Source organism: Centruroides vittatus, unplaced genomic scaffold, assembly GCF_030686945.1.
Source record: "Centruroides vittatus isolate TY-2023 unplaced genomic scaffold, ASM3068694v2 contig_717, whole genome shotgun sequence".
Lineage (NCBI taxonomy): Eukaryota > Metazoa > Arthropoda > Arachnida > Scorpiones > Buthidae > Centruroides > Centruroides vittatus.
In genome coordinates this window covers 4,523,680-4,541,288 of record NW_027122456.1, presented here as the reverse complement: position 1 = coordinate 4,541,288, position 17,609 = coordinate 4,523,680, and the positions used below count along the sequence as shown (strand labels likewise).

Below are 17,609 nucleotides of genomic sequence, written 5' to 3'. Positions count from 1 at the left end.
CCAGTCAGCATATATATGTGTCTGGGGGCAGATCTACATAAGGACTAATAGGGTTAAAGCTCTGGGCCCCCAGCGTCAAGGGCCCACAAAAATTTTTAATACTTTTTCATTATAATACGTGGTACGATCCAAAAGTTCGAGGAATGCAGTAATCCATAACAACAAAAGCATGTATTTGAAGTTACAACGTATGAAATGGATTCTATCAAACCACCTCTACGTGTTCAGGTTAATTTCATCCATGTTATGTGATTAAACCGCGAGCGCTGCTGTTTTTTTCCGGAGATAGTTACCTTTGTCCTGCGACTTAATCAAAGTGGAGTTTCAAGAACAACTTCCAACATTAAATTTTGTCAGCGTTTAGGTAAAACACCTACGGAGATTTTAAAATTGCTAAGAAAGGTGTACGGTGATTCTACGGTGAAAGGTCACGGTGAAGTCGAAATGTTGGAGGTTGTTCTTGAAACTCCACTTTGATTACGTCGCAGGACAAAGGTAACTGTTTCCGGAAAAAAAAACAGCAGCGCTCGCGGTTTAATCACATGACATGGGTGAAATTAACCTGAACACGTAGAGGTGGTTTGATAGAATCCATTTCATACGCTGTAACTTCAAATACATGCTTTTGTTGTCGTAGATTACTGCATTCCCCGAACTTTTGGATCGTACCACGTATATTTCGTGTGTAGATATAATGGGCTTTATAATAGTCCATACTTTTTATTCACACCAAATAACGTTTCTGCCTATTCTTAGGTGCCTATTATTTTTATTATAACTTTCGGCATGCCCAAAAATTTTGGTCAGGATTCGCCCCTGAAATATAGTTTTTTTTTTTTATCCTAAAGTATTTCATACTAATTTAATCACATGGTTAGGATCAAAACACTATCTCATTACCACTAACAAAATGAACAATAGGTTCGTTAGTAACTGACACATACCTGTGAAACGTGATGCCAGATAATTTTTTAGACCTTCTATTAGTACAACCATATCTAATGAACGGAATTTCCCAAGAAATAAAATGTTTGGTTCCATTATAATTACATTATTATTTTCTTTTTACTTATACAGAATTTATTATTTTTCTTAAAACATTTTATTTTTCTTAAAAATTAGAACATTAATGCTTCATAATAAACTTCCACATTAATATATTATTATTTCATTTTAAAATTTTCCCCTGAAAGGTGTTAGATGACTGGCACGACTCTATTGTTAAAGGAAAAGTATGATGTACAGGGGCAAACCATTAATAAATTGAGATGGAGAGCATATATTTTAAATTAAATTAATTAAAAATTGCAGCCTGGCATTGTGGCGACGTCTTAATAAATAACTGCTTGTATTTATTTTAAGTAACCTTCTCATTATGTATTCCTTTTAATTTAAAAATAGAACAAAACTGATGTGGAATAAGAAATGTATGCTTAAATGCCTATTTTATTAAAAACTTCCATATGTATCTTACAATAATTATATTAACATTTATTTGGATATTTAAAAGATATTTTTTGAGAAATATCATTTATGATTTTAAACAGGAAAAAGTTTTAGGAAAAATTTGGTAATATGAATGATGTGAAGAAAATGCATCTGTGAAAAATTTTATCTGAAGAAAAGAAAACTGTTTTAAGATGCATTTATTATGTTTGTGAAATAATAGAAGTATTTGATAGAGTTTTCCATCCACCAAGTGTTTTTTCATTGGATCAGCTTCAAGGTAAAATAAAAATGCTGGAGACAATTTAAAATTTTAACAGATGTTTTGTTTTGAATATGAAAACAATATAATCTGTAATGTGTTATCAACTGAATGAAATGAAATAAATATCAAATAGGTTGTGTAAAACTTTATTGCCACTTCTTTTAAAAAGACATGGGACACCAATACACACAACAAGTTATTCATTCAAATTCTTTACTCATACAATACTCAATAGCAATAAGTTGACAAAAATTAATTCCAATTTAAAAAATACTTAGAAAATATTAAATATTTAAAGAAATACCATAAAAACTAGGAAGTCTGGAATCTATAATAATCCCGTAAAAATCTATGGAGTATTACTGATGCCATAGAAAAGAGGCACTTTCACTTCACTAATGTATATAATTACAGAAAAAAATCACAATACCACATCGATAAAAAGGCAAACTGTATATTTTGGCACAACTCTGATAATTGCTTCCATACCAGAAGTAGATAATAATCATTTTCTGTCTAAACTCTCAATAGAAACTCCCTTCCCATTTTCTCTTTGGATACAACTCCTTATTCATAATCTTCATAATCATCATTGGCTGAAAATAAAAGATTTTCATTTTAAAACATTATATCTTGGCAGTTGCTTGAAGATATGCATATTATGGCTTTGTTCTGTTATTTCAAATTAAGTTATAAACTAAACTGATTTTTTAACTTAAATTTACAGCTTACAATGAAAAATATTAATAATTATAGTTATCAATATATTAATTATTTTCAAAAAGCTACCTTTCTTATTTTTGCCTTTCTTGCCACAGGGTTTCTTTACCAATCTTGTTGGTTCACAAATGGAAGGATCTCCCTGAACTAGATTTAAAACCTTCACTTTTTGTCCAGTGTTAGTGTCACATCGTCCCCAGTCAACTTTTCTGTTATATTGACATACTGTAAAATAAAAATATATGATCAGAAAATTTTCTATTCTAAAGTCAAAACAAAAAATAGTTTAAAAACACGATTTTTAACTCAATAAATCGTGTGGCAAAGCTTATGACAGATTCTGTTATTTCTCTAATAATAATCAGTAAATAAAATTTAAAAAAGCATTCTGTTAGTTTTATTCAAATTAATTTCTTTCTAAACACTATAAATTTATCAGTTTTTTTCATTTATTACAAATTAAATATATTCACCTTTTTTTTATTATCTTGTGGAATTTTTTAAAATCTAATTGTTTAGTTTGAAAAAAGTAATTGATTTTTCTATTTCAATTTACTAATATTCATTAATTATTAAATTTATTAGGTTATCCTGTCAAAGTGGGTGAAAGTTTGTCATCAATGTAATTATTATTATTTATTTATTATTTTTGTTGTTAATGATCTAGTTCAGCAATTCCCAACTGGAGGCATGAGTAAATCACCCAAAATCAATTTCTAAACCATCAAGCACATACCCCTGGGTACACACTTGGTGGTTTAGGAGTATGTGAAAAAAATTAATAATGGTGGATATACTATAAGAAGATTCGGATTTTGCATTGAGGCCTTTGGTGACATCATGGTACCTGATGCTTAGTTTTAAATAAAAATACAATTATATTTTTATTATATTTATCCGTGTCCTTTTTCACAATTTTTAATTAAAAAAATCTTTTTTTACATGTAATTGTACAACATTGTATAAGTGACCAAGGCACCATTGATAAACGTGAGAAGTAAAACTCAGCAGAAGTGGGAAATAAAACTTTAAAAAATGGGCTGCTAAGGAGCACACAAGTCAAAAAATGCTGCTCTAGTTAATTGGCAACATGACTAACATGAATAACACTAAAGATTGGTCAACCAATTTTTGTTAATCAATACTGCTGTACTATGCTACAGGCAGTGTAGTAATAAAGAATTTTCACAATATAAATATGCATTTGTGTGTTTTTATGTAATAAATATGCAACGTAAGACAATGTTTGACCTATCTACTATCTATTTTCTGATCTAGATCAAGAAACAATTTTTTAATAATGAATTATATTATATTTAAAATATTGCTATAGTCAATTGCAATTTTATATTTTATAGACTGACAGATAAAACTCTTAAACAGATATGAATAATGAACATTAGAAAACATAGAAAAATATTAGAACATAGAAAAAAAATGAACATAGAAAAAGTCTTCAGCCATTCTGCTTCCCTCAGCCCAATAATATGTCCTTTCTCAAACTCTGTCAGCTGTGCATAATCTCTTTTATTGCATCATACAAGCATTCTTGGAAGCCAAATGTACTTAAAATTCTAAACAAAGTGAGTAAGCCTTTATGTAGAATACTAGGGTAGTAATTTTAAGGCAGTCTAGTAGTATTGTCCGGCATGCAATAGGACCACAACTGTAATCATTTACATATTTGTCTGAAACATACTGTAGTTGTATGTCAGTTTTGCACTAATTAGACGATTCTATATGGGTGTGTAACTTTTTTCAATGCATGGTATCTTAAACTAATTTTATCCTAGTAATTTATAACAAAATCTGTTAAAATATATGTATTATAGATTAAACTTAAATATTTTAAACTAGTAATTTAATCTATAAATTCTTATTATTAATTTATTTTTTAAATTTTATTAAAAAGATTTATATTAAATTTTATTAATGATTTAATATTACAAAAATATTCAGTATTGATTATACGCTTTTAATTATAAGTATTGATTATAAATTTGGACATAACAACTATAAGAAAAGACATATTAAATAATTCTGTAAAAATGACTGTGTATAATAAATAAAAGTAAATCTAATATATTTAATGGACTTTTTATAACTACAAAATTGTAAAACTGTAAGGTGTTTAATAATTTATTTTTTAATATTTTGGAAAAAGTTTCTAATAGTTGATCATTATTATGTCATGATTACAATTTTTTATTGAAATTATAAAATGCAATTTACTTTTGTTTCTTTTTTATAGAAGAATTAAATTTTATATTATTTTCTGATTATTCAGAATAAGAAGCAAAATACGATATTTCATTATATTTGAAACAAAAGCAGATTTAAAAACAAATACAAAAATACTTAGCCAATGACTGCTGTCTTAAAATGTTAGAACATGTGATCTTACATGCTGAAAATGCCAATGTTTGGAAATTTGAATGTCGGTTATGTTCAATTGAGTTTGGAGTTGTGTCTGAAGATGAGTCAGATGGACTTGATAAACATTTTATACCAAAAATAAAAATAACCTCTATAACAGAATAGCATTTGGAGATGGTATAATGTAACAAGGGGTTGAAACTTGAAGATGATATATTGATTTTAAGTGATCATGAAAAAATTCTTTAAACAAAACTAAAAGTGAAGTTTATTTAAAATAAAACATACTAGATTCAGTTCTTATTTAAGCTTAAATACTATTTAGTTACTATAATTATTTGAATCAGTAACATTTTACTTGTGAAAGTTTTTATTTTACATTACATGCCATTTTAAATAAATTATAAATATGACCATGACTATCATCCATTTAACAAAAAGAAGAAAAAAGACTATTGTTTAAAATAATCAACAATATATATTCACACTCAACATTAATTTTTTTTTAATTTGTTTTTAACACTAATTGATTAAACTGTTTTTCTCTATATGTAAAATGAATTTATTTGCCCTTGCATTAATTACACAGTTCCTTTAAGTTTTATTTTAACATTGTCATTACAGTATATATTATACACACACAAATGCAATTTATTATATATTGCAATATAATGTAAATATACTGTATATTTAACTTTAATTGAAAATCAAGGATGTGTTTATTTAAACTGCAAATGCATATTTGCTGATTATCATTTTATTATCTACCACTCATAACATACTTTTAATATTTTAAGACACATTTTAATTAATAATTTAACCTTGTTTAATTGGTAGTTATGAGAATTGGAGAGATTACATTGCCTTGTTAGGAGTTATTCATTTGTTAATATCTGATGGAAGAATGTGACCTAATTATATCATTAACTGTTTTCATAACTTCTAGCCATATATTACATTATTTCATGAATAAGAGGCAATTATTGGATGTTTAGGATGAAGATATAAAATATATAGTTACATTTATTGTATTTACGTATTATATATAAATACTTAAGGGATACAAAGTTTTTAAAAATAAATACTATAATTTTATATTAGTTGCTATATATAAATATTTTACATATTTTAGTCATTTAGTTTAAAAATAATTATTGTTTTGAAGTTGCTATTAATTGTCTTCTTATTGCTGTTTTTCATTATAACATCTCAATAAAATTCTAAATTCTTAATAAAATTATATTTTATTTAACATAAATTGTTTTTAAAGTACTGTATATTAATTAAAATATTTTACTTGTCTATGTATTATATTACTTTTTACTTTAATTCAAAATATTAATACATCAAAACACTTGTTTCTTTTGAATAATAATCTGTGAAATCTAATCTACTAAAAGGATCTCAAATTTTTCTTTTAATTATTATATTAACATTTACTTTTCTATATAACTTATGCCAGGATTATATTTGTTATATAATAAATTACACTACGATTGTTTTTAGAGATCAAATTGTATCAATTTATATTAATACTACTTGATCAAAATGTTTTTTCCCTAGTAAAAGTATAATTTTTAACTTCTTATATAAATCATATACAGTTGCAAAACAAATTTAATTAGTTAAATATCTTAATATGATGTTTCCTCTGTCAAAGAATTTTAGGATCTTGTGCAACTACTAGCCTTTAATTCTTTTTATATTATCTGTTTTAAAACATCATCATTAAGACAACAGTAAACCATATTATTTGAATCAAAGAATGCATATAATACAATGAAAGTGACTGAATTATGAAAAATGATACTAGAAATATGCTAGATTAATTGAAATTACTTCAATATACAATCATGCTATTAAAGGATACTGCTACCTGAATAGTTTTCTGTGAAGGAGCTATAAAAAAAGACTTTTATATAATCTATTCCAAAGTAAAAGCACCAAAGAATTCATAAGTTCAATAGAAAAGATTTTTCCACAAAAATATTTGCAAAAAGAATTGAATATATCTAATTTAACTTCAAGACTAAATAAAAATAATTACAGAAAACTATAGATAATATTTTTACATTAATGTTATATTTTATAAATATAATATACTATTTATAAATTATGTTTCAGATCTTTAAAATATGAAATCTTACGATCATTTCTTTTTATCATTGTTGTTACTTCAAAATTCTATTCAAAAAATATAATAATTTTGCCATCAGTTTTGAAAATATTTTATTCTGATGTGACTTAATATACACAGTATATATTAATTTTATTACTTCAAAAATTGTCAAATATAAGAAATGATCAATTCTGAAACTTTAAAATACCAAATTTTATTGTAAGTTTTACAAAAGAATGATTATATTATCAAGAATATTTACAACTTCTCAAAACTGCTTTCATATTCAGTGTATAAAAACCTTTCTAAATCTTATAGACTGGATATATGCATTAGCTTATGTCTGAACTGATTAGTCCCCTATCGTAGAGAAATTTTAAAGTTTGTACTAATATTAGCAAAATTATCTTTGATGCTTGTAATAAGTGATAGATATCAACAATAGAAAGTATTCAAATACACTATATACAGTTTTACATAAAAAATTATAATATTGAAAACAAATTAGCTTTTAAATGAAACCAGAATGAAAACAAATATATACAATCATATGAATTATATTTTTATAATTATGAATTATGAGCTAAAGAAGTCATCTCTCATATGTTTCATACTTCAAGGCATCAAATTTCTTATACTCTGTATAATCTCTGTATACTTTGAAATCTATCCAACAGATTCTGAACAAATATTCTACTAATGAAACCAAGATTCATTTTGTAATAAAAAGATTCTTAGGTCATAAAATTTTGAAGTAAAAAATTTCTTAATAATTTAACAAAAAGCAAGAGTAAATACTGAAAGTTATATTTGTAAAAAGAAGGTCATTAATTTCTATTTTCCAAATACCAGGATATATATTTTATACTAATTACTAGAATTCTTTTTAAAAACTTAAAATATTTAATTTTAATATTTGAAATAACTTACTAACGCTACAGAGAGCAGATTGCATTTTGTAAATCTTTTCAGCAGTAATACAATCTTAAACAAAAAAAAAATTGCTTACAACATTGATTTATATGTTTTCACCAATTCTTTTATGTGTTATTTCAATTTCTTAAAAATCCTTAACTACAGTAGAAATTTGTTAATTTAGCACACAATAATCTGGAATATCTAATAATTTGGCACTCTGAGAAGTTATTGAAAACTTACAAATACATTTCTCATATTCAGAGCATGCATAGTTTTTGTGAATCGTATGTATTCAATACATACCTGAAAAATAAATATAATATATGCAATTTTAATTTCAACTTTTTTGAAGAAAAGTTTTTTAAACCCAATTGTTTACTTCTATTTATTAGGTTTTATTCAAAATTTGTCTAAGTTTTTCTAATTTGTCTTAAATCTTACCAATTCATAATTTTACCCATTTAAATTATTTTTAAAAATTCAGTTTAAATTAGTTTAAATTTAGTAGCAGTTTAAATTATTTTTTTAAATAAAATTCTAATTTAAAAAAAAAATATTTATTTAATTTTGTTACTTATCTATTTCAATTTTATTTTATACAGCATTTTTTTTTAAACAAATTTTTATAATATATCCAATTAATTGCCCAATTTTTAATTTCAATTTGTATTCAATAATCAGCTAATGAAAATAGAAAAAACTTTTTGTAGATATCTGTAAACAGATATGTGTGATGTAATTTATAACTATTATTTGTTTTGATAAGATCTGTACAGAAAATAAGGACTGAAGAGCCAAATTAAGATATTCACATCCAATAATAAAGTCTATATGAATAAGAGTTCCTTGCGTGTGTAAGTTACTGAAAAAAAGCCAAAAATTTTAGGCTTAAAAAAATCCACAGAAACTAGTAATGAAAACAATTAATTAAATAATATATGCATATGAATATTTTGAATATTGATTTTATACAATAACATATTCATTAATATTTCTATAGGTTTTTCAGTCAGTCTTAACACAGTATAGTCAAGCATTTTATCATCTTCAGACTGATTAAAGAGTATGCATATACAAATCGGAAGTATACAGTAGCACAGTAGTGTAGCGAGGGAAGCAAGGGGATCTATCATGCCCCTGGCGCCACTCTCCGGGCATGAAGGTAATAGTAACTATTCGTAATATATTATAGATATTTTAAGGTAGACACTACATTCTGTTATTATTTGTATTATATTCTTATTACGAGTAAATTCTATACATTATATTACTATATGTGTTTCTGGAGGGGGAAGGGGGCCAATAAAGTGTCATTCCTTGGGCGTCAGTTATGTTTGCTACATCTCTGTAGCAGCATCCACTGATACAAAATGTACAGCAATATTTGCAATGTTTAAATTGCATATAATTTACTAAATTTTGCAAGATTACCAAAAATGTCCAGTAATATGGTATTTTTGATAATCTTGCACAGCTCTGGTTCTACATGTAACAATTAATAAACTTCTACTTATTTAACAAATTTTTCAAAAACGAAAAAAATAGACATTTTAAGTAACATAATGCCAAAATTACTTATTAAACTAAGTAATACTGCATATTATTAGATTTTTGTAGTAACTGGATGCTTCAGATTTTTTATAACATTATTTACTAAACTATAGTTTAATAGGTTTGTTTGCAATCAAGCATTCTCATAAGCTGTAAGACCTATGAATTAATAAACATTTTATAGGGTTATCCATAATCTTTTTTATAATATTTCATTTTAAAGTAATGATATTATCAAACGTTTTAAAGCATTTTTTAGGTTTGTTCATAAGAATGAAATAGTTCTGTAGCATATTTCAGAATGTGTAAAATGCAAACCAAAAATGTGAAAAATAATACATAAATAATCTATTTTTTAAAAATATATATCTTAAAACTGTTCAGTTTAAATATTTATATAATTTTAAAAAATCAAAATGACTGATATTTGTATTAAAATAATTAAATTGTACTAAACAAATTTAAATAAATCAAGCCAACTTTAGTTATTTGTAAGCAATTGTTAAAACAAATTTTTTAATTTACAATTTTTTAAACTGTTGTTATAACAGTTTAAAAATCAAATAATTTGTAATAAACCACTTTTGAGTTTCTGCTTAGCAGTTTTGTTAGCCTTAGTTTCATTAGCCTTAGCTATGTTTATCGGTGTTTCTTTCAGCATTCTTTTAAATAAAAATCTCATTAAAAATATAGAAGAATTAGAAAAAAATGTAAGGAATAGATCTAGAAATAGATTATCTATTTCTTTTATAACAGTTCATAATTTTGTTATAACTAATAATGAGGTTTTTCTAGTTCAGTTTGACTTTATATAGCAAAGTCAGAAACATCTTAAAGCAATGAACATAATTACAAGTCATGTAATTTGAAGATCAGAAAATTTTTAATTTCTATAATTTTTTTTTTTAGATTATCTTAATATGTGAAACCAAACATCTGATTACCTCTATTTAAAATTTAATATCTTTTATTGTTCTAATCAAATTCTTTATTATTTTATTGTATTATTGAAAAGTATATTTGTAATATGTAACTGTAATAAACCTAATTAATAGTAATAAAATGATATTATCATTTTATTACTATTAATTAGGTTTATTTATAAAATAGATGCATTTTGTTTTAATATTTCTATATTGAAACATGTAGATTGAACTTATAACTTATTAAAACACTAACTTATAGTTAATATATTTGAGTATATAAAATATAATTATACAGGGTGGGCCAGCGAAAACGAAATGGCAGAGTGTTCGTGTTCGTCCAAGCAAAGCGCTCGGACAGGTCGATTTTACTCTCGAGGGGACATTTTTTGCAATAAAGTTTTTGTGATTCTGAATATTAACTAAACAAACATGTTTTTCGAAATAAATGTTTGTTTAGTTAATACAAAATAAATGAGTTTTTAAAATTTTTTGTTGTCTGTTGTATTCAGAATCGCAAAAACTTTATTGCAAAAGATGTCCCCTCGAGAGTAAAATCGACCTGTCTGAGCGCTTTGCTTGGACGAACACGAACACTCTGCCGTTTCGTTTTCGCTGGCCCACCCTGTATATATAAATATATATTAACTATATATATTTCATTAATAATTTGCAAGCTCTTATTTTATGACAGTTATGGCTTTATATCTATTTCAAATCTTATTATGTAGTTTTTATTCAACAATAAAAAGCATCATTTACACTTGTAATTATGATCTATTTTACTATCTGTGAATTGAGACAAAATAAGACTTGAAATTTACATAATAAAACAGTTAATGTTAGATAGGAAAAAAAGCAAAATATCTGATGTCTAAATGCTATTCTAAAAACTCAAGTTTCATTCCATTTTGATCTTCAGAAATTTTCTTTTATGGATGATCTGATCTGAATGTATTGGGCATCCTTCTTTACTGCCCATTCATCTTATAGATCTGGCAAATTCTGTAAAAGGCTCTCTTGGTAACCACATTACAGAAAGACTAAAAAAATAATATTATATTATATTAACTAAAATTTTATTCCTCAAATAAAATGGAAGAAGAAACAGTTTTGTTCTGGATTCCTACTATTAGTTTTTCCTTCAACAATTGGCACTAAGAGAATCTATATTTTATATAATTGCAAATCGAAACTAGATCCAAAATAAGGTTTCAAGTGCTACAGAAATTTTCATTTTTTTTTCTTATAGAAATTATAGCTTATCTTTTTTCTCCCCTCTAAAAGGAATGTTTAGCAACTGTTTGTGAGTTTAAAGATCAGATTACATATAAGAAAATTTCTAATGCTAAGATCAAAGTAAATACACATAATTTTTTGTAGACCTTTGTAACTTCCAATTCTGAATATAATAATCCTGCTAATTCAATCCCATACAATAACTAGTTCAAATTAGTAAAAGTTATTATGCCAGATAGTTCTGGTGTTGTGAAAAAAATAAAAAGTATTCATAAACACAATTGGAAAAATTTGTGCTTAATACTTAAACAGATAACATGATGTTTGGATTTTATTGTTATTTTGTTAGTGAAGAAATCTTCAGTCAGAATGTATAATTTTTTATGCATTGATCATTAAATTGTTCATTTAGAAATAAAATTGAATAAAATACATATTATGCAAGATGGAATTAAAACTTATTTGTAAAATGTAATGCTACTGGAGGAAGTAATCAAGGAGAAAAAAAAGCAAACAGTTATAAAATATTAGTGAAAAATAACGTCATTAGTAAAAACTGTTACATTACTTACTTTTTTTACATTTTTTGGTAATTTTTCTGGTGTCGTCGCAGGAAGGATCGCTCTTAGGTTTCAGTTTATCGATGCGGACGCGTTCGTTAGTGATGGCATCGCACTCTTTCCATTCTCCCTTTTCATATTTACAAGCTGAAACAAAATTTTTCACCGCAATTAATATTGATTCGTTCCTCTTTTGTTTCGCTGCAAGCAGTACAATTACTCTTTCCCGTTTGGTAATGCGTCAACGTCAATCTTTACAGGCAACGCTTATGCTCGTTTGTTTCAGTCAGATTTACTTCCAAAAAAAAGAAAGAAAGAAAGAAAGAATAATAAACCTAGCACGATTTAAAAACTGATCCATACAAAAGTCACGTTTAATAATAGCGATAAATTTACAATTGCATACAGCTAAAATGCGAATTATATCATTGTAAAACAACCTTGTTTTTTTGTAACGAATAGAAAATAGATATTCCTTAATTCTGATCGGCAGTTTAAATATTAAGCATTTTTATAATTAAAAGAATGAAAGTACGAGTTGTTCGAGAATTATCAATAATCAAATGAAAATCCTGGGTTGCTGCTCAAGCATGCCCGTAATGGACGAAATTGCAGCTTTCCACGCATCCATATTTTGTCTCGCGTTAAAAAATTAATCAGCGATAAAAAAAACGATTCTATGTATGAAACGGAGAGTCGAATGCGAACTGAAGTGCGATAAAGAGCAGTAATGAGAATAGAAAAAAGCATTTACCTTTCTTGCATTTTCTGGTCAAGGTTCTGGAAGGCTCGCAGCTGGAATCACCCCTCTTTATCGTCAGAGTGCGTTGTTCTGTATTGGTGACAGGGTCACACGGTTCCCACGGTCCTTTTTTATAACGGCAGTCGCCACCTGCAACGAGGTTGTGTTAGAGGATCCGGAGACGAGTCAGAAAGCGGATAATCTTACCTTTGATCCGCGAGTTTTTGATGCCTCGGACGGTTCGGTATATGATGTCCCGGTGTTCTTCTTCGGTCTGGCGACAGGCGACCACGCCAATAAGCAGGAAGACGCAGACCAACACGCAGCTCTTCATCTCGCTATGAGAGAGAAAAACAGCGATGAGAGGAGGCGGAAGGCCTCTCGTTGACCTTGGACCCCTCTTCCTCGTTAACGGCACATTACTGTCAATTGAACGCCCTTAGCGACGCCAATTCCCGGCTAATAACCCCCAAAAGAGGATTGTCGGCCAGGGCTCTCTCCCGTCCCACTTCCATCGCCTCCTCACCTAAGAGGTATTGGAGTTGTCCCGACCTTGTAGACTCGCCGTTTCCGGACAGTTCCGCAACTAGTACCGGATGGATGAGTATGATTCCGTTAGTTCCACCATATACCCTTCTGGCAGTTTTCCAAATTCCCTTCCTTTTAATCCGACGTTTCCCAATATTTTATTTTATTTCCCTCTTTTGCGTACTATTAAGCCACGATACTACTCAAGGTTAGTTTGCCATCTATTACATGGAAAACATTTATCTCGCTCGGCGTAATTCGTTTTTCCAGTAAAGACTAGCTGTATTTTAAAGCATTATATGATTCATTCATATATCTTATAATGTAAGAACATATTTAGAGAAAGTAAATTGTTTTTCTTAATAAATTTTCGTAATAAAAACCTACAAAAACACAGAATTATGAACTTGCAAATAACTGCAACGAAGTTTTTGTTTTTGTTCCTAATCTGAACTTCAGTCAGGATGGAATCCTGATGATGGCAACTAAATCAGAGTTGTAATATTCGTGTAAAATCGTGCAAAATTATGCATTAATTAAATTCGCCTGTCTATATATTCCTAATCAATTAACTAATGTCATTCCTGCCGATTAAATATTATTCACATTTCAAATATTCTCTGAAATAAACAATAACGTCGTTTTCTTAATTTGTTACAAAAGTCTTCTTCACTAATGAAATTCGATAAGGTATCCATAGCGATAAGCGACGAAATCTATTAAATATTTTGATATGATCGCGAGCAAAAGTGAAAGGAAAATGAATTAATAGTTTTTTAAAATGAATTTAAAGGTTTTTTTCGTATAACAAAAATTATAGGCCCATATATATATATATATTGTATTAATATACAGTTCTCTATATACACTTCATATAAAATTAAAAAATCGTTTAATTTAGCCAAATACTTGAAATATAGTGAAATGTTCTCGAAAATAATATTATTTTTAGAATTTAAAGTCCATAAAAATTCCTTTGTTTAATGTTGTATTTTTGCCGAGACCAATATTTACATGAAAACATATCTGTATTTTTAATGAAGATAAATTCTCGTGTCATATAACATTTGATCTGTTTTCATCTCTCAATAGTTACAGGCTTAGTGAGAATAGTATGAAAATAAATGAATAATAATTACTTTTATCGCTTTATAATTATAGTAATATTGATTTATAGACGCATGAACTTCATAATTTATTCTGACTTTAAAAGAAACATAACAGGAGCAATAAAGAACAGTACATAATACATTTTTAAAGTATTTCACGCAGAAATATACTGTATATATAAGAATTTTAATTGTTTACTTGATCTAATTTTAAAAATTTATTATATACTTATAAATTAACTGTGTATTGATAACAAAAGAAAAACGTTCTAACCAAAGCTTGATGTGTCTTTAGATTACACGAAGGCATTCGAAAAAGATTTCTGAATTCCACAATTCGAAAAACAGATCAATAAACTTCTCAGAAGTTATAGGCATATATATATATAGCGTATAATAATAATAAATAATATTTGGATCTGATCGATCAATAAAAAATAAATTTAAAAATTTAGGATAGAATAAAAGTATCGATCATCACTTCTGTTAAATCAATCGGAATATTTTATCGTTGACACCGTCAATGCATGAATGCCAATATAAAAACGGAACGAATGCAGAACTCGACGTGTATGCATTTATATATTAAAATATCGATAGCATCTTTCCGGTAGTCGCAATAGTGAAAATGCAGCTTTACACTTTCGGTCGTGATAGTATTGCAGTAAACAGTAGTCATGGCAACATCAGAACAAAGTTCGCCTTTATTTCCCTGCATGAAACGGATAAAACGTTAATGGAAAACAGAAAAGGTAGAAACTCGCAACGATAGAAATCCATTCGTATTGAAGTAAATTGAAAAAATTTAAGGAATTTCCATTGGTCAACTAAAATTTCTTGAAAGAGCTTTCGTACACTGCTCTATTTTTATGCGCTAAATAAATTTGTTGCCACGGAATACCCGGGCCATTCTGTTTCGATACAATTATCCTTCTTCCTATCGCAAAATAATGTATATTTAGTATATTTATTTATCTATTTTTACCTTATATATTCGAGTATATATATTTGTAATCGAAATGTAATTAAATTCCGTTATTTTGCTTGTAAAAAAATTTCTAAAATTAATGATGCGGTTCGACGCGATCATCTATCGGCTTAAACGAGACGATGAAGAGTAGAACGAACTTTTCACGGACCAAACAACAGAAATTCTTCCGGCTATGTTACTATAGCAACAGAACTTGTTTTCCCCGACGTTTAGAACAGAGCGAATCGGCCTTATCTAACCAACGTAAACATTCTAAGCGACGTTCTTCGTAGCTCTTCTTTGTTCTCAGTTTCGAAATATCTCTTCGACAATAACGAATAACTCAATGCCCGTTAACGCTAAAATATGGAAAACAAAATTTTCAGAATATAGAATGATTATCGATAGAAACCAAAATAATTTTTAACTCCGCAGGCAGACACGACGCTAATTAACGAGGTCGACATTATTATTCCCTCTTTTCATCGCTAATTATAGAACGGAGAAATCTTCGAATTATAACAACGTTTAGCCTACTAATTGCAGACAGATGCCATTTCTTCTAATTACCTAATTACTGCAGTCTCTCTCGTTCCGTAACGTTGGTAAAGTACGAATCGGGCGATTTGCGAGACCTTTAATGTATGTAGAAATAGATTAAAATGTCACACGCTCCGTATCTCACATGTATTTGAAGCTTAAAATTCCTTATCCTCGCATTTCTTCTCGAAGATTTTTTCATTTCGATGAGTGAATCTATATATGTGAACTATCTATGCGGAAAGAATTTCCTGGGATTTAATTTTCACCATTAATTGAGGAAAACTTATCGTTTCGATACTGTGGATAACATATACGCAACGGACCGCTTCAAATAACCAATCGATCGATGGAAATTCGTTCTTTCGTAACTTCTTAGGATGAGATTTACGCGACGTTCCGCTGTGTATATACCGGAAACATAAGCATAAAGATTTGTGCAAATCTGTGAGATGAATCGAACAGTTCTCGTCTTCTTATTCCTTCAGACCGCTTCTCTATTGTCGTTCTGTGTGAAGCACCTTCATGAGTCATTGAGATTCAATTCTCGCGTTAAAGCAAATAGGAAAGATGGATGATTCCGAGTTAAGGATTAAAAATATCCACTTTTACCACGAAAAACAGAGAGATGTTGGAAATTGATGGGTTTTTTTTCCTAAACAGCGATATGCGGCAACTGCGCGTGAGTACGCGAGTACACGCGACAGTTGCCGCGCCGATGATGACGTGTTTCCTGTATATATAGAGGCGATTCTCTAGATAACAAAGGATTTTTCCATCTCACACCGGAAAGGGATGTTTTTTGTGCGAACGGAAGGTCTCCCCGGCCGAATTTCTTGGTGTATAAATCGCGTTTTCTGTCAACGGTTAGTTTCTTTCTCGGAATTGTTAAATGGAAAAGAACCGTTACTTCTACCAACGCGACTCTTCGATTCGACTGGAAGAAGAGAAATCATCAGGCGCGTCTTTCTTTGTCATAGAATAGCCCGGTTAATCGGATCCTCGAAGGGGACGGCCGAAGAAATTGGGTCTGGCGCATTCGAGCGATCGATCGATGCCGTCCCCTCTCTCCGACGACATTTTTACGACTCGGACAAGAATTTTACGAGCGCGGGGCGACTCGCGCCCTTTTTCGGCCCCGGTGGATCGATACCCGCACCCGCGGACCGAGAGCGACGGCCACTTACCTCCCGCGCTAGACAAAGGGACTGCTACAAACCGGCCCGATCTGGATCTGCCTCGGTCTGGCATTCGCCCTACTCTCGACCCCGGCCCGGGAAATTCCCCTCTCGGATTCGATTTTCTCGCTTCTCACAGAAGATCCATTATCCCTGGGCCTGGGACTAAACACCTCCCCCTTTCTCCCGTCGCAGCCTCTACGGCGCTCCGTCTTCGGTCCTCCAAGGAAATTTCCCCTCCGGTAGGGAAAATCCCTCCCTTGGCCGGATGGCCGTTTCCAAATCCCGACGGAAGAAAAACGAAATACGAAGATTATAATCGTAATTTCGAATTTCTTAAATGAGATTTTTGTCGGGACATTTTAACTTAATTTCCCGTAATCTGTGTTTGCCATTAAATCGGGCGACGTTGCGATTCGGACGAC

The 17,609-nt window shown here is 29.0% G+C and overlaps 1 protein-coding gene across 2 annotated transcripts; it reads right to left on the bottom strand.

Moving 5' to 3' along the window:
* Positions 1-1,841: 1,841 nt before the first annotated feature.
* On the bottom strand, positions 1,842-17,412 carry LOC136980738 (uncharacterized). 2 transcript variants are annotated; one of them, XM_067276935.1, is made up of 6 exons: positions 17,226-17,412; positions 13,067-13,197; positions 12,872-13,009; positions 12,130-12,264; positions 2,501-2,656; positions 1,842-2,307 (listed from the first exon to the last, which is right to left on the bottom strand). In XM_067276935.1, the coding sequence occupies exons 1-6, from the start codon at positions 17,255-17,257 to the stop codon at positions 2,279-2,281; spliced, it is 621 nt and encodes a 206-aa protein (XP_067133036.1). In that variant the 5' UTR covers positions 17,258-17,412; the 3' UTR covers positions 1,842-2,278. The 2 variants fall into 2 exon arrangements, with proteins under 2 accessions (XP_067133036.1, XP_067133037.1); XM_067276936.1 differs by having other exon boundaries at positions 17,194-17,409.
* Between the last annotated feature and the right edge of the window lie 197 nt (positions 17,413-17,609).